The following is a 25604-nucleotide window of genomic DNA, read 5'->3' on the forward strand; positions in this document are numbered from 1 at the left end:
ATTGTGGTACCTTGCTGGAAAGCATGGACCATTTCCTGCTTTGTTGTCTCTTCAACACAGAGGTGTACAACAGGGTGGGCGCCTCCATTGGCTGGTCTCGGCTGGCCAGTCTCTCCTATGCGGAATGGGCCTATGGAGCATTCGGAGACCTAGGTGGTCGGGACCGCTGCACCTTATTTCTAGTTAGCGCAGTGGTTAGGTATCACACGTGGAACGCACGGTGCTTAGTATCGACGCAACGAAAAATCCTCCCAGTGGACGATGTGTTTAGGACCATACTCGGTGACCTGGTGAAGGTGCGCTCTCTGGAGTATGGGAGACTGGGCACACGGAGGGCCGCTCTCCTCTGGAGGGGCTTTTCTTTTAGTGTGCCCTAGTCTGGTCGTCTCCTTTCCTGGTGGTGGGCTCCTGCTGCTGACACTGTAGATTTTTGTTTTGTTTGATCATTATACAGTGATGTAGGGCTGCAGGCGCCGAACTTGGGCTTCGTGAGTTGTGATTATTGTAGTGTGTGTGAGTCACCCCGAGGGCTAGGGGGTACTCGGTACCGGGCCCTGCGGTTCACAGGGGGATGTCACGGTGGCTGCGACCCTGTGTCCTCGTTCTTCTCTGCGCCACTCGCCATTCACCATCTATACACTCTGGGAAGCCCTGGGGATATACTTCACCTGTGGGAAGGTATACCATCTAGCTGCCATAACATCACCCCAGTGGACCCCCTAAAGCAGCGTCGGTCACCCTGACCGAATACCACAGGTGGTGTCATGAACATAAACTCTGTGCCTTTAAAGACCTTTCCCTTTTACATGGGTGCCCTGGGCCACGGACCGGGTCGCAGCCACGGTGACACCCCCCTGTGAACCGCAGGGCCCGGTACCGAGTAACCCCTGGCCCTTGGGGCGACTCATGTGCTGCTGTATATATTGTATATGGGGATATAGATTTGGGTGTAGGTGTTAGGATGGGTGGTGGGAAAAGGGGGGAGGTGGGTTTATCTTGTGGGACTATGGGACACTGGGTTGTTTGGGGGAAAACTGGCACTGCCTGATCTGGCCTATGGACGTTGGGCATGGACTGAGGCATGAGACGCAGGACCAGCTCTCAGGTCAGTGCGGGGGGTTGCGAATGGTGGGCTTGAGTGTGGGGTGGTGGTTAGCTTAGTATTGTATATATTTGTATAGTTTGTGTGTGTATGTATATAAATATATGTGTATAAAAAAAGGCTTATGTATATAGTTTTGTTTGCCATTGTTTATTTTATTTGTTTGTGGTTATTATTTTGTTTGGTGACCGGACCAGAAGGTGTAAGGACTAGGAGTTATTATTCTGCATATATAATGTGTGTGTGAGGAGAGACTGATTGGCTGGACCAGTGCTCATTATACTGATTATTTTATGGCTGATATTCTTGTTATGTTCCAGTTATTATTATTGTTATGTTTTTCATTTTTATAATAAAAGATCTACAGGATGTAACTCAGGATCAGTAATGTAATGTATGTACACAGCCCTTTCTGCAGTACGTTGCTCCTTGCGTCCCCTCTATATAGAGCCCCATCTTGTGGTCCATCTCTCCTCTCAGCCCCTGTATACAGCCCTTTCTGAAGTACGTTGCTCCTTGCGTCCCCTCTATATAGAGCCCCATCTTGTGGTCCATCTCTCCTCTCAGCCCCTGTATACAGCCCTTTCTGCAGTACGTTGCTCCTTGCGTCCCCTCTATATAGAGCCCCATCTTGTGATTCATCTCTCCTCTCAGCCCCTGTATACAGCCCTTTCTGCAGTACGTTGCTCCTTGCGTCACCCTCTGTATAGAGCCCCATCTTGTGGTCCATCTCTCCTCTCAGCCCCTGTATACAGCCCTTTCTGCAGTACGTTGCTCCTTGCGTCCCCTCTATATAGAGCCCCATCTTGTGATTCATCTCTCCTCTCAGCCCCTGTATACAGCCCTTTCTGCAGTACGTTGCTCCTTGCGTCCCCTCTATATAGAGCCCCATCTTGTGGTCCATCTCTCCTCTCAGCCCCTGTATACAGCCCTTTCTGCAGTACGTTGCTCCTTGCGTCCCCTCTATATAGAGCCCCATCTTGTGGTCCATCTCTCCTCTCAGCCCCTGTATACAGCCCTTTCTGCAGTACGTTGCTCCTTGCGTCCCCTCTATATAGAGCCCCATCTTGTGGTCCATCTCTCCTCTCAGCCCCTGTATACAGCCCTTTCTGCAGTACGTTGCTCCTTGTGTCCCCTCTATATAGAGCCCCATCTTGTGATTCATCTCTCCTCTCAGCCCCTGTATACAGCCCTTTCTGCAGTACGTTGCTCCTTGCGTCCCCTCTATATAGAGCCCCATCTTGTGGTCCATCTCTCCTCTCAGCCCCTGTATACAGCCCTTTCTGCAGTACGTTGCTCCTTGCGTCCCCTCTATATAGAGCCCCATCTTGTGATTCATCTCTCCTCTCAGCCCCTGTGATACAGCCCTTTCTGCAGTACGTTGCTCCTTGCGTCCCCTCTATATAGAGCCCCATCTTGTGGTTCATCTCTCCTCTCAGCCCCTGTATACAGCCCTTTCTGCAGTACGTTGCTCCTTGCGTCCCCTCTATATAGAGCCCCATCTTGTGATCCATCTCTCCTCTCAGCCCCTGTATACAGCCCTTTCTGCAGTACGTTGCTCCTTGCGTCCCCTCTATATAGAGCCCCATCTTGTGGTCCATCTCTCCTCTCAGCCCCTGTATACAGCCCTTTCTGCAGTACGTTGATCCTTGCGTCCCCTCTATATAGAGCCCCATCTTGTGGTCCATCTCTCCTCTCAGCCCCTTTATACAGCCCTTTCTGCAGTACGTTGCTCCTTGCATCCCCTCTATATAGAGCCCCATCTTGTGGTCCATCTCTCCTCTCAGCCCCTGTATACAGCCCTTTCTGCAGTACGTTGCTCCTTGCGTCCCCTCTATATAGAGCCCCATCTTGTGATTCATCTCTCCTCTCAGCCCCTGTATACAGCCCTTTCTGCAGTACGTTGCTCCTTGCGTCCCCTCTATATAGAGCCCCATCTCTCCTCTCAGCCCCTCTATACAGTCTATCCAGCAGTATATCCCTCCTCTTAGTTCCCAGCACACACTCACACCCTGTCTGTGACATTATCCCCCACAGGAGAAGCTCAGCTATAGACACAGCACAGTTCTGCTGGCAGGAATCAGCTGTCAGAGAGACTGCAGGACGGACGAGGGCAGCTGGAGGGTAGATGGAGCCTGGCGGGCATCATTGGAGGGGTGATGATTGAGAGGTGGGTGATACTGGCACAGATGGATCCATATATACCGCCTGTGTATTAGTGTAAGACCACATTGTGATTTCCAGGCATTGTCCATGTCTCACCTGAGAAGCTGTCCTGGTCCATAGGGATGAGGCTTCGGGCTTGGTAGAGATAGCAGCGTAGATGGTAGCGGTTCCCATCTGTAACGGGAGAGACGGAGCAGCAGATTATAGAGCACAGAACCCGGCTACTTCACTGCATAATAACAGAAGAAACACGTTGGATCATTTCCAATATTTTTTTAGTTAAAAAATTAAGAAGCACTGACAATCGTAAATGCAGGATATGGTGGGCCGGTTCACTCCTAAACTGAGGGCGCCGCTGCTTCTCCCGTCATCACTTCTGTCGTCAGTTACTCCACCCTATGAAAGAAAAAACAATTACTAGTTCAGGTGATCACATGACCGCACTGCACAGGAATGATCTGCACTGACCTGATCACATGACCGCACTGCATATTAGTAACCTGCACTGACCTGGTCACATGACCGCACTGCATATTAGTAACCTGCACTGATCTGATCACATGACCGCACTGCATATTAGTAACCTGCACTGACCTGATCACATGACCGCACTGCATATTAGTAACCTGCACTGATCTGATCACATGACCGCACTGCATATTAGTAACCTGCACTGACCTGATCACATGACCACACTGCATATTAGTAACCTGCACTGATCTGATCACATGACCGCACTGCACAGTAATAATCTGGACTGACCTGGTCCCATGACAGCACTGCACAGTAATAACCTGCACTGACCTGGTCACATGACCGCACTGCACAGTAATAACCAGCACTGTCCTGATCACATGACCGCACTGCACAGTAATAATCGGCAGTGACCTGGTCACATGACTGCACTACACAGTAATAACCTGCACTGTCCTGATCACATGACCGCACTGCACAGTAATAACCTGCACTGTCCTGATCACATGACCGCACTGCACAGTAATAACCAGCACTGTCCTGATCACATGACCGCACTGCACAGTAATAACCAGCACTGTCCTGATCACATGACCGCACTGCACAGTAATAATCTGCACTGTCCTGATCACATGACCGCACTGCACAGTAATAACCTGCACTGACCTGGTGACATGACAGCACTGCACAGTAATAACCTGCACTGACCTGGTCACATGACCGCACTGCACAGTAATAACCTGCACTGATCTGGTCACATGACCGCACTGCATATTAGTAACCTGCACTGACCTGGTCACATGACCGCACTGCATATTAGTAACCTGCACTGATCTGATCACATGACCACACTGCATATTAGTAACCTGCACTGACCTGATCACATGACCACACTGCATATTAGTAACCTGCACTGATCTGATCACATGACCGCACTGCACAGTAATAACCAGCACTGTCCTGATCACATGACCGCACTGCACAGTAATAATCTGCACTGACCTGGTCCCATGACAGCACTGCACAGTAATAACCTGCACTGACCTGGTCACATGACCGCACTGCACAGTAATAACCAGCACTGTCCTGATCACATGACCGCACTGCACAGTAATAATCTGCACTGACCTGGTCCCATGACAGCACTGCACAGTAATAACCTGCACTGACCTGGTCACATGACCGCACTGCACAGTAATAACCAGCACTGTCCTGATCACATGACCGCACTGCACAGTAATAATCTGCACTGTCCTGATCACATGACCGCACTGCACAGTAATAACCTGCACTGTCCTGATCACATGACCGCACTGCACAGTAATAACCAACACTGTCCTGATCACATGACCGCACTGCACAGTAATAACCAGCACTGTCCTGATCACATGACCGCACTGCACAGTAATAATCTGCACTGTCCTGATCACATGACCGCACTGCACAGTGATAACCTGCACTGACCTGGTGACATGACAGCACTGCACAGTAATAACCTGCACTGTCCTGATCACATGACCGCACTGCACAGTAATAACCTGCACTGTCCTGATCACATGACCGCACTGCACAGTAATAACCTGCACTGTCCTGATCACATGACCGCACTGCACAGTAATAACCTGCACTGTCCTGATCACATGACCGCACTGCACAGTAATAATCTGCAGTGACCTGGTCACATGACCGCACTGCACAGGAATAACCTGCACTGACCTGGTCACATGACCGCACTGCACAGTAATAATCTGCAGTGACCTGGTCACATGACCGCACTGCACAGTAATAACCTGCACTGACCTGGTCACATGACCGCACTGCACAGTAATAACCTGCACTGACCTGGTCACATGACCGCACTGCACAGTAATAACCTGCACTGACCTGGTCACATGACCGCACTGCACAGTAATAACCTGCACTGACCTGGTCACATGACCGCACTGCACAGTAATAACCTGCACTGACCTGGTCACATGACCGCACTGCACAGTAATAACCTGCACTGACCTGGTCACATGACCGCACTGCACAGTAATAACCTGCACTGACCTGGTCACATGACCGCACTGCACAGTAATAACCTGCACTGACCTGGTCACATGATCGCACTGCACAGTAATAACCTGCACTGACCTGGTCACATGACCGCACTGCACAGTAATAACCTGCACTGACCTGGTCACATGACCGCACTGCACAGTAATAACCTGCACTGACCTGGTCACATGACCGCACTGCACAGTAATAACCTGCACTGACCTGGTCACATGACCGCACTGCACAGTAATAACCTGCACTGACCTGGTCACATGACCGCACTGCACAGTAATAACCTGCACTGACCTGGTCATCAGACTATACACTCTTAACCCCTCACAGATCACACTGTTCAGCACATTTCTTAGCATATTGCAGTGTTACATATGTCTACACTTCCTGCACTGTATCGTATCCTTCTTACATGCAGTGTCCTCTGGAAACGACTATGACGTGATGGACGTTTGAACATTGGATGCGGTTTTCCTTGAGTAAATAATCAGAGATAATAAGATGTAGATTACATTTTCCCTTCGGCGCGTCGGAAGCTTTTACCGGTGACTGGTTTATTTAATCTGAAGCCTCGCTAGTAGGAAAGTCATTGAGGAGCCTTCTGTGAGGCGTCAACGTGACACCTCCACATATTATGAGGAGGTGGCACATGACACAGCTGGTTCTCCACATGCTCCAGAGAGCGCTGCCACGAGACCTAGGTGGTCCACACCAATTCTGCCTCTGCTTAGTGTAAAACTCCTGGGGAACGGGTCCAAGTACTATCACACAGCGTCTAAAGGAAACTTGTGGTGTGTCAGCCGAGTGACAGCTCAATAGATCAGGTCACAGACCAAAACACTGCGAGCTTGCGGAAAACCGCCCGTTGGTGTCATTTTCAGCAGCACAGGAACTGCTACGTTAAACTTCTGTCCATCAAAACAACAAGGACACAACTCACAAAAGTTCCAACCCTTGTAGAAGAAGGAATAAATCTACTTGGGTCAAGTTTCACCCATTTCTAGCTTCTCTAACCACCAGAAGGAGATACTTGGACAAAGGCTTCTGGCTTGTAGGCAACACTGACCAATTAATGTGCACAGTTTACTATGATCCATGGGTTAATAAATTGTCCGACATGGTGGCTTGGGTCACTGGCCTCAATAAGGAGGCCATCGAGAGACTTGATCAACCATTGGAAAGCCATATTTTTCAAGTTCAGCCCTTCTAGTCTCATGGTCATACGTGGAGAGGTTTATAGTTCTGCGTTATCTATTCTTATGTACAAGTGCTAAAAATTCCCCTGCCTACTCAAGATGTGGCCACTAGTCCTTTATAAGAAGTAATAATTTCTTCTCCAAAAGTCATGCCTTTACTAATACAAGACAGAGCTGGCTTATGATGCAGCACACTGGCATTGAGCTCTAGAAAATATTGTACTGGGTTACGTAGGATCAATGTGTCACAGTCTTGGCATAAAAAAAGACACCACTGTTTCAGAGGATAACGATCAGACAAAATGGAGACTTTTTTTTAGTTTTTTGCTCGTGTTCATTTTGATGTTGATGTATGAGTGTTTCCCAACTCCAAGTCTTCAAGAACCTCCAACAGATAAGATTTTCAGGATTTTCTTGTTATTTGTGATCCTAGTCCATACTCACGGGAAAGCCATAAGACTGGCTTGTCATGAGGTCTGGGGTCAGATACCAGGAGAACTTGTCACAAACAAAGGAGTAAGACCCATTCGTAGTCAGGTCACGGTCCGAGGTCAGAATTCCTGGAAGGTAGCGGATCAACATAAAGGGGCTAGGCAAATGGATAGTCAGAAACAAGGTCAATGGATGGGTAACGATAGATCTGAGACTGAGCACAAGATCCAAGACATGCAGATGCCACCTAGCTTACAGCTACAACTGGCACTAATTGGAGGCAGAAAGCCAGCTAAATAGCCAGGTAATCACTCCGAAGAGGAGACACATGGAAAAAAAAACCAAATACCTTGATTGGGCAGCTGGACTGTCACTCAACAACATTGACTGTTCAGCATGCCCCAGCCCCCAGTTCGATGGCTTTGCTGTCTATCACCATGGTGACGGCTCAGCACGCCCCTGCCCTAGATTGGACGGTTGAGCTGTCACTCACTGCATCCAAACACACCGATTGGAGGAATCGTGACAGCATTTTTCAGGTTCATAATTCAATCACTTGTGCAACACTATGGAAATCCTGCAACCATGATCTGTTGGTGGCTCTTGGGGACTGGAGTTGTTTAACAGAGCTGTACGAGATGACCAATTTTTTTTCCCTCTTCTCGATTTTTCTTACCCATAACAGAGACACTTTCTCACACCTCTTATCTTTCTCGGCTGAATCCAATGGGCCAACTCATACTAAAAAATTGTGAATTATGTTCAGAATTGTGCTCAGAAAAGGTTATTTTGCCGACATCAATTGCCATACTTTCTGGCAGAATTCGGGATGGCCAATGGCGCATGCGTCAAATTTATCGAAAGTGATAAAAGTGTCTTTTTGCTTTTTTTCAGTAGATTTGTGAAAGTCAGAATCCCTTTTTACCTCATCTGTATGATCTTATGAAGTGAGATGCGCAATTCCATTTTCTACACATGGAAGGTATATGGCGGAATACTCGCCGACTGGGCGGCTTCCAATGGAGCTTATGCGTGGTCGCCTTGGCATCATTTAGGCCCTATTCTGCCATCCTTGATTGCAAAGCAATTATGACCAAAAAAGTCAACACATAAAGAACTTATTTATCCCCCGACCCTGTGACCGGTCCGTAGAGAGACGTAATACTGCGGCTACGATGCCAAGAAGCCACTGGCCAAGACTGCTCACACTCTAGTTACAATGCGCTGCATTATCCCTCCTCGGCCCACCATGCCCCGTGTGTGGCCCGGCCAATAAGTCATCGAGATTGCAGAAAGGAAGAATTTCTGGGTGATTTCATGCTATAATGCCTGTGATATACTGCACACACCGGCTGGGATGTATTTAGCTGCATGGCGGGCCGTGTTAAAAGTTCAACGTTCAATAAATGAAGGAGACTATGAAGAATAAGGCCAAGAGAAGAGGATCATGGGCGCGAGGACCTGTCCAATGTAAGCAAATTAGGAAATGTGACACATCCACAAGCAGAAGACTCTTACGTGCCCGGAGCAGAGAGAATCCCTCCGAGCCACTGCTCCTGGGCCAGAAGTTAATGATGATGATGATGATGGCTCCGGAGCTGGAAGCGTTCCTCCGAGGTTTGTGTATTATTCATTAATGTCGGCCTTTATGCCTTACTGTAACTTACGAGAATCCTCGACTGTTCACCAGAAAAGAAGCAAGAAGTGGAACAGCGCAGGATGTTTGAGTTTTTCCCCCCACCAAAAAAAAAAAAATTTGCTTATGGAAGGTTCGGTGGAAACGACTTTAAAACAAACATTAGGACAATTAGCGGGAAGTTCACAAGGCAATGGATTCCAGTGTCGGGACTGGGAGTGTTAACCCTCTGCTGCCTGCAACGGGATCCTGTGCAGCCTGGTGAAAAGTACTGATGGGCACACGATTATTACTACAATTACAAAAAGTTTTACGATAGAAATTAAAAAAAATCTAAGACTGTAGAAATAATAAAAAACTGCACTCGCTAGTTTAGAAATGGGTGGAGAAATGTGGGTAACGCTTACCACTGAGTGGGCAACGCTTACCACTGGGAGGGCAATGTTTACCACTGGGGGGGGCAAGGCTTACCACTGGGAGGGCAATGCTTACCACTGGGAGGGCAATGCTTACCACTGGGAGGGCAATGCTTACTACTGGGAGGGTAAGGCTTACCACTGGGAGGGCAACGCTTACCACTGGGTGGGCAACGCTTACCCCTGGGAGGGCAATGCTTACTACTGGGAGGGTAAGGCTTACCACTGGGAGGGCAACGCTTACCACTGGGTGGGCAACGCTTACCACTGGGTGGGCAATGCTTACCACTGTGAGGGTAACGCTTACCACTGGGAGGGCAACGCTTACCACTGGGAGGGCAACGCTTACCACTGGAAGGGCAACGCTTACCACTGGGTGGGCAACGCTTACCACTGGGACGGCAATGCTTACCACTGTGAGGGTAACGCTTACCACTGGGAGGGCAATGCTTACCACTGGGAGGGCAACGCTTACCACTGGGTGGGCAACGCTTACCACTGGGACGGCAATGCTTACCACTGTGAGGGTAACGCTTACCACTGGGAGGGCAACGCTTACCACTGGGTGGGCAACGCTTACCACTGGGACGGCAATGCTTACCACTGTGAGGGTAACGCTTACCACTGGGAGGGCAAAGCTTACCACTGGGAGAGCAACGCTTACCACTGGGAAGGCAACGCTTACCACTGGGAAGGCTTGCCTGAACAGCTTGTGATCTCTGAGCTGTAGGCTAAAGTGCACGCATTTAGTATTTGCAGCAGTGTTGGCCAAAAAAATGTTGCGTAAATGCCTTGTTTTTGCGTGCATTTTTCCATTTACTGATCTCTTTATGTTCGCGATATGTTCGCTTGTATCTTACACACTGTAAGGTTAGGGGCAGAGACCTTGATTCCAGTGATGTGTCATTTTCTGGGCTGTGTATTTCAATGAAATCAGTGTTTTATCAGCAGGAAATCATCACTACAGGACTAGAGGTCTAGTGCCTCCTAGTCTTCCTGCTCTGTGTAACGCCGCCCACAACTCTAATTGGCTGCTTTCTGTCAATATACAAAATACACAAGAAGCTGCCAATCAGTGGTGTGGGGGCGGGGTCATATACAGCTCAGGATTCCGAGCTCTGCTAGATCTGCAGAAGAAAACTGATTGTATCACAACTGCTGCACCCAGTAAACTAAGTGATATATCGCTGGGATCAGGGTTTCTGCCCCGACATCAGATTACATAGCAGAAACCTGCTGACAGATTCCCGTAACAGAGCCTTGAAACCCAATCAGACACTTTTCCAAGAGGATAAGACCTCCTTTTGTAGACAACTGTTTCAGAGTTCTTGCCCCTCATCAGTGCAAAGTAGAGGTCTTCAATGGAGGGTCTAAATTTCTCCTTAAAGGGGTTTCCACTACTGGACAAAATATGAATTCTGCAGCCGATCAGCAACAAACCAGTGGGAGATGCAGCGCTGACTATAGATGAGGAAAATATGTCCAGAAGGTAAGTGTTCATTTTTTTTCTCACCTCCCTGGTCCCTTTATTAAAGGATTGTCCAATAATGGACTACCCACTTAAGGTGGTCTTCAAGCTGGTGAAGGGAGACTTATAGGCCATGCAATGCTCATATGGAAAAAGGCCTCTTAAAAGTAGAAGAGAACATGGTCTCTGGTGTCACCTAAGAGGTTGGTCAGGCATCTCCCCTATCTTATACTGTAGCTTCATTTTCGGCAATGCGATTTTCCAACTTTCCAGGGAATCTATATACCCTGACCTGAGCCATAGTGGAGCTTCCACCAATCGTCCCCAGCCGTCACCACCACGGTAGGTCGGTCAGGTGCCCACCATTTCTTGGACCACACAAGTGCCGAATTCCATCTTTTCCTTTTCTGTAAGATTTCCTTGCGTTCTAACATCTATTCCGGTAAAACTGAACCTAACAGAAGAACGTCTAGGCAAGATTTACTGTAAAATCAGACCTGACCCAATTATCGGAAAAACCGCAATACAAAAAAAGAGTGAGAACTTCTTCTTCTCGCACCAAAACCTCCGGAGCTGCTACTTGAAGCCTCGCAGAAGGGAATGAGGTTACGGAGCCAGACTAAGTAGCAAACGAAGAGAAGGAAATGTTTTTTCTCCACTCCAGCCAGACCACGGTCAGATCCCAGCCATCCCGCGGACTTACCAGAGATAACCTTTTCCACTAACACTGGCAGAAACGGATATGAAGCAATCACCAGATCTGGCAGGACGTATGGAGAGAAGGTTCAGAAGATCGACCCAAGGACATTTTTCATTCCTTGTTTTCCCTGGACCCTTAATGCTACTTGGTAAAGGATCCCCGTTATTTGGCCCAGGCGTCGGGCTATGGAATGAGTGGGGATTTGTGGTTTCTACTAGGGGTCTCTGATGAAGGACCTGTTACACACTGCAGCACATTGTGGCCCGAGGTCGTGTCCTCCTGGCAAATCCATGAAGCCACCGGAATGTACATGGCCTCATGCACAGAACACGATCTGGCTCTAGTTTTGCTCACAAGAACCAATGGAACAAGTGAGCATCCATCATCCTCGGGGGTTTCGTCTGGTCTAGTCTTGTCTATAATGCTGATTAATAAATCTGAGGCGTGGAGGCTTTTCTAGGACTTCTCATTTTTCACCCTCACTGGTTGCTGCACAATGTGTCCCTTGTACCAAGCTCGGGGAGATACCGAGCAGCAGAGTTTCTTGTTTTTCTTCTCTTTATTTTCTTATTTTACAGGTATGTGACTTATATAGTAGTATATACCACTCTGCTTCCGGGAACAAGTCTGTGCAGCACTGAGAGCTAGTCCCCTGTACAGCAATCGGAACATCTGGAACCGCTTCTGCCTTTGAGTAAAAACCTCTTTTTATTTACAAATCCCATCTGTCCACAATGGGAGAACCTAAAGGTGGTGTCCCCTTACAGAAAGGGTTTTCCTATAAACTTTTGGCTGTACTCAGCCTCCCCTGGTCCATCGCCGAGTATCCACCAATGGTCCGTGGTTTGTTATTGGCTGCGATGCTGACGTCATGTCAACCAATAATTGGACTCTGCCGATGTACAGTAGACAGCACAAGCTGCTCACTGATTGGCTGCAGTGCTGACGTCATGTCAACCAATAACCGGGCTCTGCCGATGTACAGTAGACAGCACAAGCTGCTCACTGATTGTCTGCAGCGCTGACGTCATGCCAACCAATAACCGGGCTCTGCCGATGTACAGTAGACAGTACAAGCTGCTCACTGATTGTCTGCAGTGCTGATGTCATGTGAACAACGCTGCAGCCAATAACCGGGCTTTGCCACTGTACTGTAGATGGCACAAGCTGCTCACTGATTGTCTGCAGTGCTGACGTCATGTCAACTAATAACCGGGCTCTGCCGATGTACAGTAGACAGCACAAGCTGCTCAGAGCCACTGAGCTCATTGATTGGCTGCAGCGCTGTTGAAATGATGTCAGTGTTGCAGACAACAATTAATACCAGGAGCAGCGGCGAAGACTTAGCCTTCACAGTCCAGTACAACAATATGTGCACGAAAAACATATACAAAAAGTATAAAACATATAGAAAAAAAACCCCACAAAATCAGAGGAAATCACTACTACATGAAAAATCACAGCAGAAAAAAAACACCGTATTTTTATACTTGGGAGCATGGTATAAATCGTCTGATTGGCCGGCATCTCCACCAACCTGTCATCTGTGAATCCCCAAAAGCCGCTTCCTGCACTAAACCAAATGAATTGCTTATTTCTCCTCCATTCTCCATTCATAGGTGAAATCTGCATTCTGTGAAGACTTTCCCATTACTGAGATAGGATACAACAATTAGTGCTTATAAATTCTATGGAGATGGGAGGAGCTGGAGACAAGTTCCATGGAGGTTTATGAGCACCAATGTCTTGTCCTATCTCAGTAAAGGGAAGGTCTGTAATCACTGTGGACACAGCTTATGTTGAGTGATCAGTCCAGGAGGAGAAAGAAGCAGAGTTCTCTGATAAGATATAATAGAATGATTCTTATTTTTATCATCGATTTAGAAAATAAAATATTGTTTAATGTTACCATCAACAAGAAAACATTCAGCCCCCACGTACCAGAGATCCCTCTAAAGCAAAAACCACCGCCGCCCCAGTCTGCTCCAGGGGCTCCATCCGTCGCCTCCACCTCCGTCTGCGGAAGCTGTCCGTCTTGCGATACTTAAGATGGAAGCGCCATCCAAAAAGAGAAGCGTATTCCCAGCCTTCACTCTCAGACTCGTCAGGCTTGTGCTGTAAGAGGAAAGTCAGGGGTTAACACGACGGTCACAGAGAAAGTGTCCTACTCCGGCAGACAGTGTGTGCAAGCATCGACGGTCACAGGGAAAGTGTCCTACTCCAGCAGACAGTGTGTGCAAGCATCGAAGGTCACAGGGAAAGTGTCCTACTCCAGCAGACAGTGTGTGCAAGCATCGAAGGTCACAGGGAAAGTGTCCTACTCCAGCAGACAGTGTGTGCAAGCATCGAAGGTCACAGGGAAAGTGTCCTACACCGGCAGATTGTGTGTGCGAGCGTTAGCGGTAACAGGCAAAGGGTCCTAAGCCGGCAGACAGTGTGTGCAAGCGTGAACAGTCACAAGGAAAGTGTCGTACGCCGACAGACTGTGTGCGAGCATCAGCAGTAACAGGCAAAGTGTACTACGGCAGCAGACAGTTTGTGCGAGTGTCAACGGTCACAGGGAAAGTGTCCTACGCCGGTAGACAGTGTGTGCAAGCGTCAGCGGTCACGGATAAAGTATCCTACGCCGGCAGTGTGTGCGAGCGTCAGCAGTCACGGGGAAAGTGTCCTACGCCGGCAGAATGTGTGTGCGAGCGTCGGCGGTCACGAGGAAAGTGTCCTACGCCAGCAGACAGAGTGTGCAAGCGTCAACAGTCACAGGGAAAGTGTCCTACACCGGCAGACTGTGTGTGCGAGCGTCAGCGGTAACAGGCAAAGGGTCCTACGCCGCAGACATTGTCTGCGAGTGTCGACGGTCACGGGGAAAGTGTCCTACGCCGGCAGACAGTGTGTGCAAGTATCAGCGGTCATGGGTAAAGTGTCCTACGCCGGCAGGCAGTGTGTGCGAGCGTCAGCAGTCGCGGGGAACGTGTCATACACCGGCAGATTGTGTGTGCGAGCGTCGGCGGTAACGGGGAAAGTGTCCTACGCTGGCAGACAGAGTGTGCAAGCGTCAACAGTCACAGGGAAAGTGTCGTACGCTGGCAGACAGTGCGTGCGAGCGTCAGTGGTCACGGTGAAAGCGTCCTATGCGGCAGACAGTGTGCGAGCATCGGCAGTCACGGGGAAAGTGTCCTACTCTGGTAGACAGTGTGTGCGAGCGTTGATGGTCATTGATGTGGTGGAACGTTTCCTTCCTTTACACTGGAGAAATTGGATTCATTGTAGGCTCCATGAGGGGTTTACACGAGTTACTGCCTCGGTTTATTACAATTGTTCTGTTCATGCAGCTATAGAAAAAAAGTCTATTGATTTTATATATAAATATTGTTTATGTTCACCACCAATTGTATTAATTCATTTAATTTCTCCGGTTATTATGGTGATGTGGATACCTGAAATGTTTTTATGTAAATGCAGAAAGATGTATTTTATACAGAATTAGTGATTTTGTTTTTTATACCTTTTTAAATTTTTAAGTACCTTGTTTATTACTGTTATTCTTTTTATTCTTTGTTTGATATATTATATATAAATTGTATATAAAACGTATATATATATATATATATATATATATATATATATATATATATATATATATATATATATATATAAAATATATAAATTTATATATTATGGTATATAATATGTAAAATATATAAATTATACATTACATATAAAATATATATATATAATTATATGTAACGCATAAATAAATATAATATATATAATATATAAAATAAATTCTATATTACATATAAATATATATTTATATGTAATGTATAATTTATATATATGTAAAAATTATGTATGAATATATATCTAGATAATAATTATTTTTCATAATTTGCTCCATAAGAGTTCAAAAAGATCTCTAGGGACTTGAAGCTTCTTCTAAGACCTCGCCGCTCTGCTACGACATGGGGCTTGCCAAGATGTAAGTGTCTCCACACTGCTACATGGGGCGCGACGTGCACCATCGACGGCGCCTATTGGAAGTTCCGGAGGAAGAAGAGCAGCGGTGAAGGACGGCCAGGTATGAGGAGGACCGAGCAGAGGGAAATGAAGTAGATCAGGATATTTTATCCCCCCCTTCACAGACGCCTTTTTATTGGATTCATGCAAAGTGAATCTCCCAAAATTTTGGAAATTTTAAACAAATGGGATCAGTTTCCAATGGCCTCTCTCCTGTGTGGTCAGAACCTACAGATGGGGTTACATGTTCCCCGGGGGTCTCTCACGCACGCTCCTATGAAGGGCAATCAGACGGTGAGCTCCTGGGGTCCCGAATCGATGGCTACGACATACAATATTTTGACCATTTTTGGAGACTTCTTTTCGGAGCGGCCTGGCATTCACCATATGGCGTTTACACCACAATGTCCTAATTTTGAGCGTCTGTGAGAAGTCGCACAGTGGGTGCAGCACAATAGAGGTGACCGTCCGCTGCCAGCCCCCCTGGGGTAGCCTTCCTAGGGGTCTCCGTGCAGCACACTATGGTGTCTCACAGTTACAGGTTATAACGAGTGCATCTGGCCGCCGGCGCTGCTGCTGCACGCTTGTTTACTCGCAGCTTTCCATGGAAGGTTTTATGAGCGCAGCAGAGCACAGCTGCACCGCGCTCCAACGCTGACATCTAGCGGAGGAAACCTGCAGCCGGAGAACTTCAGATTGTGGGATCAGATCAATGGGACTAAGACGTAGTCTGCCGAAAAGCCCTGGAGCTGACCCAGGCAGAGCGTCTGCTGGCAGCGCCCCGACACCACATGTTCCCCATCTCCAGACTCCGACACATTGCAGCAAAGTCAAAGAGATTGTGATCGATTCATCTCGATTGTAGGAAATCATCAGAGAAAAGAACAGCAAAAAAGGAAAGAAAAACCTTCTGTCCAGAAGAGACAGAGCAGAAAAGAAGCAGAAAAGAAGCAGAAAAGAAGCTTCATTATTTCTTATATTGTGAGCGATCCCGGTGTCACCGCGTCCCCGACACGTATCGTCTGCTCCAACACCCGGAAAGCTCTAATGATAACGTGCAACTGAAGTGGCATAAAAACGGGGCAAGCCCACCTTCTTCAGAATCTCGATCTGCTTGGGGTCCCTCCTGCGCAGTCTGACCCAGCGCTTCCTGCGGTTCGTGTGATACATCTTCTCCGTAGGAACCCAGGACTTGGGCTTACGGTCAGGGAGGATGGTAATGCCGTATTCATAGCCTGCAGGAAACGTGTGGGGTTAGTGTGAAAAAACACAACAATCTTCTACTTACACTGTACACATGCCACACACATCATACATACACTGTACACATGCCATGCACATCATACATACACTGTACACATGCCACACACATCATACATACACTGTACACATGCCATGCACATCATACATACACTGTACACATGCCATACACATCATACATACACTGTACACATGCCATGCACATCATACATACACTGTACACATGCCATACACATCATACATACACTGTACACATGCCATGCACATCATACATACACTGTACACATGCCATACACATCATACATACACTGTACACATGCCATACACATCATACATACACTGTACACATGCCACACACATCATACATACACTGTACACATGCCATGCACATCATACATACACTGTACACATGCCATACACATCATACATACACTGTACACATGCCATACACATCATACATACACTGTACACATGCCATATACATCATACATACACTGTACACATGCCATATACATCATACATACACTGTACACATGCCATACACATCATACATACACTGTACACATGCCATATACATCATACATACACTGTACACATGCCATACACATCATACATACACTGTACACATGCCATGCATATCATACATACACTGTACACATGCCATATACATCATACATACACTGTACACATGCCATATACATCATACATACACTGTACACATGCCATGCACATCATACATACACTGTACACATGCCATGCACATCATACATACACTGTACACATGCCATACACATCATACATACACTGTACACATGCCACACACATCATACATACACTGTACACATGCCACACACATCATACATACACTGTACACATGCCATATACATCATACATACACTGTACACATGCCATACACATCATACATACACTGTACACATGCCATGCACATCATACATACACTGTACACATGCCATGCACATCATACATACACTGTACACATGCCATACACATCATACATACACTGTACACATGCCACACACATCATACATACACTGTACACATGCCACACACATCATACATACACTGTACACATGCCACACACATCATACATACACTGTACACATGCCATATACATCATACATACACTGTACACATGCCATACACATCATACATACACTGTACACATGCCATACACATCATACATACACTGTACACATGCCATACACATCATACATACACTGTACACATGCCATACACATCATACATACACTGTACACATGCCATAGACACACTCACAAACATCATACACACAGTGCACACATGGTATACACATCATACATACACTGTACACATGCCATACACATCATACATACACTGTACACATTATTATTATTATTATTATTATTATTATTATTATTATTTATTGTTATAGCGCCATTTATTCCATGGCGCTTTACAAGTGAGGAGGGGTATACATAATAAAAACAAGTACAATAATCTTGAACAATACAAGTCATAACTGGTACAGGAGGAGTGAGGACCCTGCCCGTGAGGGCTCACAATCTACAAGCATGCCATACACATCATACATACACTGTACACATGCCACACACATCATACATACACTGTACACATGCCATACACATCATACATACACTGTACGCATGCCATACACATCATACATACACTGTACACATGCCATAGACATCATACATACACTGTACACATGCCATACACATCATACATACACTGTACACATGCCATACACATCATACATACACTGTACACATGCCATAGACATCATACATACACTGTACACATGCCATGCACATCATACATACACTGTACACATGCCATACACATCATACATACACTGTACACATGCCATGCACATCATACATACACTGTACACATGCCATACACATCATACATACACTGTACACATGCCATACACATCATACATACACTGTACACATGCCATATACATCATACATACACTGTACACATGCCATACACATCATACATACACTGTACACATGCCATACACATCATACATACACTGTACACATGCCATACACATCATACATACACTGTACACATGCCATGCATATCATACATACACTGTACACATGCCATACACATCATACATACACTGTACACATGCCATACACATCATACATACACTGTACACATGCCATACACATCATACATACACTGTACACATGCCATACACATCATACATACACTGTACACATGCCATACACATCATACATACACTGTACACATGCCATGCATATCATACATACACTGTACACATGCCATATACATCATACATACACTGTACACATGCCATATACATCATACATACACTGTACACATGCCACACACATCATACATACACTGTACACATGCCATGCACATCATACATACACTGTACACATGCCACACACATCATACATACACTGTACACATGCCATGCACATCATACATACACTGTACACATGTCATACACATCATACATACACTGTACACATGCCATAGACATCATACATACACTGTACACATGCCATACACATCATACATACACTGTACACATGCCATATACATCATACATACACTGTACACATGCCATACACATCATACATACACTGTACACATGCCATGCATATCATACATACACTGTACACATGCCATATACATCATACATACACTGTACACATGCCATATACATCATACATACACTGTACACATGCCATGCACATCATACATACACTGTACACATGCCATGCACATCATACATACACTGTACACATGCCATACACATCATACATACACTGTACACATGCCACACACATCATACATACACTGTACACATGCCACACACATCATACATACACTGTACACATGCCATATACATCATACATACACTGTACACATGCCATACACATCATACATACACTGTACACATGCCATGCACATCATACATACACTGTACACATGCCATGCACATCATACATACACTGTACACATGCCATACACATCATACATACACTGTACACATGCCACACACATCATACATACACTGTACACATGCCATACACATCATACATACACTGTACACATGCCACACACATCATACATACACTGTACACATGCCATATACATCATACATACACTGTACACATGCCATACACATCATACATACACTGTACACATGCCATACACATCATACATACACTGTACACATGCCATACACATCATACATACACTGTACACATGCCATACACATCATACATACACTGTACACATGCCATAGACACACTCACAAACATCATACACACAGTGCACACATGGTATACACATCATACATACACTGTACACATGCCATACACATCATACATACACTGTACACATTATTATTATTATTATTATTATTATTATTATTATTATTTATTGTTATAGCGCCATTTATTCCATGGCGCTTTACAAGTGAGGAGGGGTATACATAATAAAAACAAGTACAATAATCTTGAACAATACAAGTCATAACTGGTACAGGAGGAGTGAGGACCCTGCCCGTGAGGGCTCACAATCTACAAGCATGCCATACACATCATACATACACTGTACACATGCCACACACATCATACATACACTGTACACATGCCATACACATCATACATACACTGTACGCATGCCATACACATCATACATACACTGTACACATGCCATAGACATCATACATACACTGTACACATGCCATACACATCATACATACACTGTACACATGCCATACACATCATACATACACTGTACACATGCCATAGACATCATACATACACTGTACACATGCCATGCACATCATACATACACTGTACACATGCCATACACATCATACATACACTGTACACATGCCATACACATCATACATACACTGTACACATGCCATAGACATCATACATACACTGTACACATGCCATGCACATCATACATACACTGTACACATGCCATACACATCATACATACACTGTACACATGCCATGCACATCATACATACACTGTACACATGCCATACACATCATACATACACTGTACACATGCCATACACATCATACATACACTGTACACATGCCATATACATCATACATACACTGTACACATGCCATACACATCATACATACACTGTACACATGCCATACACATCATACATACACTGTACACATGCCATACACATCATACATACACTGTACACATGCCATGCATATCATACATACACTGTACACATGCCATACACATCATACATACACTGTACACATGCCATACACATCATACATACACTGTACACATGCCATACACATCATACATACACTGTACACATGCCATACACATCATACATACACTGTACACATGCCATGCATATCATACATACACTGTACACATGCCATATACATCATACATACACTGTACACATGCCATATACATCATACATACACTGTACACATGCCATGCACATCATACATACACTGTACACATGCCATGCACATCATACATACACTGTACACATGCCATACACATCATACATACACTGTACACATGCCATACACATCATACATACACTGTACACATGCCACACACATCATACATACACTGTACACATGCCATACACATCATACATACACTGTACACATGCCATACACATCATACATACACTGTACACATGCCATATACATCATACATACACTGTACACATGCCATAGACACACTCACAAACATCATACACACAGTGCACACATGGTATACACATCATACATACACTGTACACATGCCACACACATCATACATACACTGTACACATGCCATACACATCATACATACACTGTACACATGCCACACACATCATACATACACTGTACACATGCCATACACATCATACATACACTGTACGCATGCCATACACATCATACATACACTGTACACATGCCATACACATCATACATACACTGTACACATGCCATACACATCATACATACACTGTACACATGCCATACACATCATACATACACTGTACACATGCCATATACATCATACATACACTGTACACATGTCATACACATCATACATACACTGTACACATGCCATAGACATCATACATACACTGTACACATGCCATACACATCATACATACACTGTACACATGCCATGCACATCATACATACACTGTACACATGCCATACACATCATACATACACTGTACACATGCCATACACATCATACATACACTGTACACATGCCACACACATCATACATACACTGTACACATGCCATACACATCATACATACACTGTACACATGCCATACACATCATACATACACTGTACACATGCCATATACATCATACATACACTGTACACATGCCATAGACACACTCACAAACATCATACACACAGTGCACACATGGTATACACATCATACATACACTGTACACATGCCACACACATCATACATACACTGTACACATGCCATACACATCATACATACACTGTACACATGCCACACACATCATACATACACTGTACACATGCCATACACATCATACATACACTGTACGCATGCCATACACATCATACATACACTGTACACATGCCATACACATCATACATACACTGTACACATGCCATACACATCATACATACACTGTACACATGCCATACACATCATACATACACTGTACACATGCCATATACATCATACATACACTGTACACATGTCATACACATCATACATACACTGTACACATGCCATAGACATCATACATACACTGTACACATGCCATACACATCATACATACACTGTACACATGCCATACACATCATACATACACTGTACACATGCCATACACATCATACATACACTGTACACCTGCCATACACATCATACATACACTGTACACATGCCATATACATCATACATACACTGTACACATGCCATACACATCATACATACACTGTACACATGCCATACACATCATACATACACTGTACACATGCCATACACATCATACATACACTGTACACATGCCATACACATCATACATACACTGTACACATGCCATAGACACACTCACAAACATCATACACACAGTGCACACATGGTATACACATCATACATACACTGTACACATGCCATACACATCATACATACACTGTACACATGCCATACACATCATACATACACTGTACACATGCCATATACATCATACATACACTGTACACATGTCATACACATCATACATACACTGTACACATGCCATAGACATCATACATACACTGTACACATGCCATACACATCATACATACACTGTACACATGCCATACACATCATACATACACTGTACACATGCCATACACATCATACATACACTGTACACATGCCATACACATCATACATACACTGTACACATGCCATAGACACACTCACAAACATCATACACACAGTGCACACATGGTATACACATCATACATACACTGTACACATGCCATACACATCATACATACACTGTACACATTATTATTATTATTATTATTATTATTATTTATTGTTATAGCGCCATTTATTCCATGGCGCTTTACAAGTGAGGAGGGGTATACATAATAAAAACAAGTACAATAATCTTGAACAATACAATACAAGTCATAACTGGTACAGGAGGAGTGAGGACCCTGCCCGTGAGGGCTCACAATCTACAAGCATGCCATACACATCATACATACACTGTACACATGCCACACACATCATACATACACTGTACACATGCCATACACATCATACATACACTGTACGCATGCCATACACATCATACATACACTGTACACATGCCATAGACATCATACATACACTGTACACATGCCATACACATCATACATACACTGTACACATGCCATACACATCATACATACACTGTACACATGCTATAGACATCATACATACACTGTACACATGCCATGCACATCATACATACACTGTACACATGCCATACACATCTTACATACACTGTACACATGCCATAGACATCATACATACACTGCACACATGCCACACACATCATACATACACTGTACACATGCCATAGACACACACAAACAGCATACACTATACACATGCCATACACACACACAAATATCATACATACACTGTACACATGCCATACACATCATACATACACTGTACACATGCCATACACATCATACATACACTGTACACATGCCATACACATCATACATACACTGTACACATGCCATACACATCATACATACACTGTACACATGCCATGCATATCATACATACACTGTACACATGCCATATACATCATACATACACTGTACACATGCCATATACATCATACATACACTGTACACATGCCATGCACATCATACATACACTGTACACATGCCATGCACATCATACATACACTGTACACATGCCATACACATCATACATACACTGTACACATGCCATACACATCATACATACACTGTACACATGCCACACACATCATACATACACTGTACACATGCCATACACATCATACATACACTGTACACATGCCATACACATCATACATACACTGTACACATGCCATATACATCATACATACACTGTACACATGCCATAGACACACTCACAAACATCATACACACAGTGCACACATGGTATACACATCATACATACACTGTACACATGCCACACACATCATACATACACTGTACACATGCCATACACATCATACATACACTGTACACATGCCACACACATCATACATACACTGTACACATGCCATACACATCATACATACACTGTACGCATGCCATACACATCATACATACACTGTACACATGCCATACACATCATACATACACTGTACACATGCCATACACATCATACATACACTGTACACATGCCATACACATCATACATACACTGTACACATGCCATATACATCATACATACACTGTACACATGTCATACACATCATACATACACTGTACACATGCCATAGACATCATACATACACTGTACACATGCCATACACATCATACATACACTGTACACATGCCATGCACATCATACATACACTGTACACATGCCATACACATCATACATACACTGTACACATGCCATACACATCATACATACACTGTACACATGCCACACACATCATACATACACTGTACACATGCCATACACATCATACATACACTGTACACATGCCATACACATCATACATACACTGTACACATGCCATATACATCATACATACACTGTACACATGCCATAGACACACTCACAAACATCATACACACAGTGCACACATGGTATACACATCATACATACACTGTACACATGCCACACACATCATACATACACTGTACACATGCCATACACATCATACATACACTGTACACATGCCACACACATCATACATACACTGTACACATGCCATACACATCATACATACACTGTACGCATGCCATACACATCATACATACACTGTACACATGCCATACACATCATACATACACTGTACACATGCCATACACATCATACATACACTGTACACATGCCATACACATCATACATACACTGTACACATGCCATATACATCATACATACACTGTACACATGTCATAC

At 44.8% G+C, this 25604-nt stretch overlaps 1 protein-coding gene across 3 annotated transcripts in view; it reads right to left on the reverse strand.

The window, feature by feature from the left end:
- The window catches only part of DYSF (dysferlin), a 441189-nt gene that overhangs the window by 163237 nt on the left and 252348 nt on the right, over positions 1-25604 (reverse strand). For all 3 annotated transcript variants that reach the window (XM_077280344.1, XM_077280346.1, XM_077280345.1), the window contains exons 29-32: positions 16749-16891; positions 13584-13757; positions 3571-3664; positions 3365-3442 (exon numbers count right to left, since the gene is read on the reverse strand). In XM_077280344.1, coding sequence (XP_077136459.1) covers positions 3365-3442; positions 3571-3664; positions 13584-13757; positions 16749-16891 — 489 coding nt within the window. The remainder of the gene's footprint in view (positions 1-3364; positions 3443-3570; positions 3665-13583; positions 13758-16748; positions 16892-25604) is intronic.

This window comes from Ranitomeya variabilis, chromosome 1, assembly GCF_051348905.1.
Source record: "Ranitomeya variabilis isolate aRanVar5 chromosome 1, aRanVar5.hap1, whole genome shotgun sequence".
Classification (NCBI taxonomy): domain Eukaryota; kingdom Metazoa; phylum Chordata; class Amphibia; order Anura; family Dendrobatidae; genus Ranitomeya; species Ranitomeya variabilis.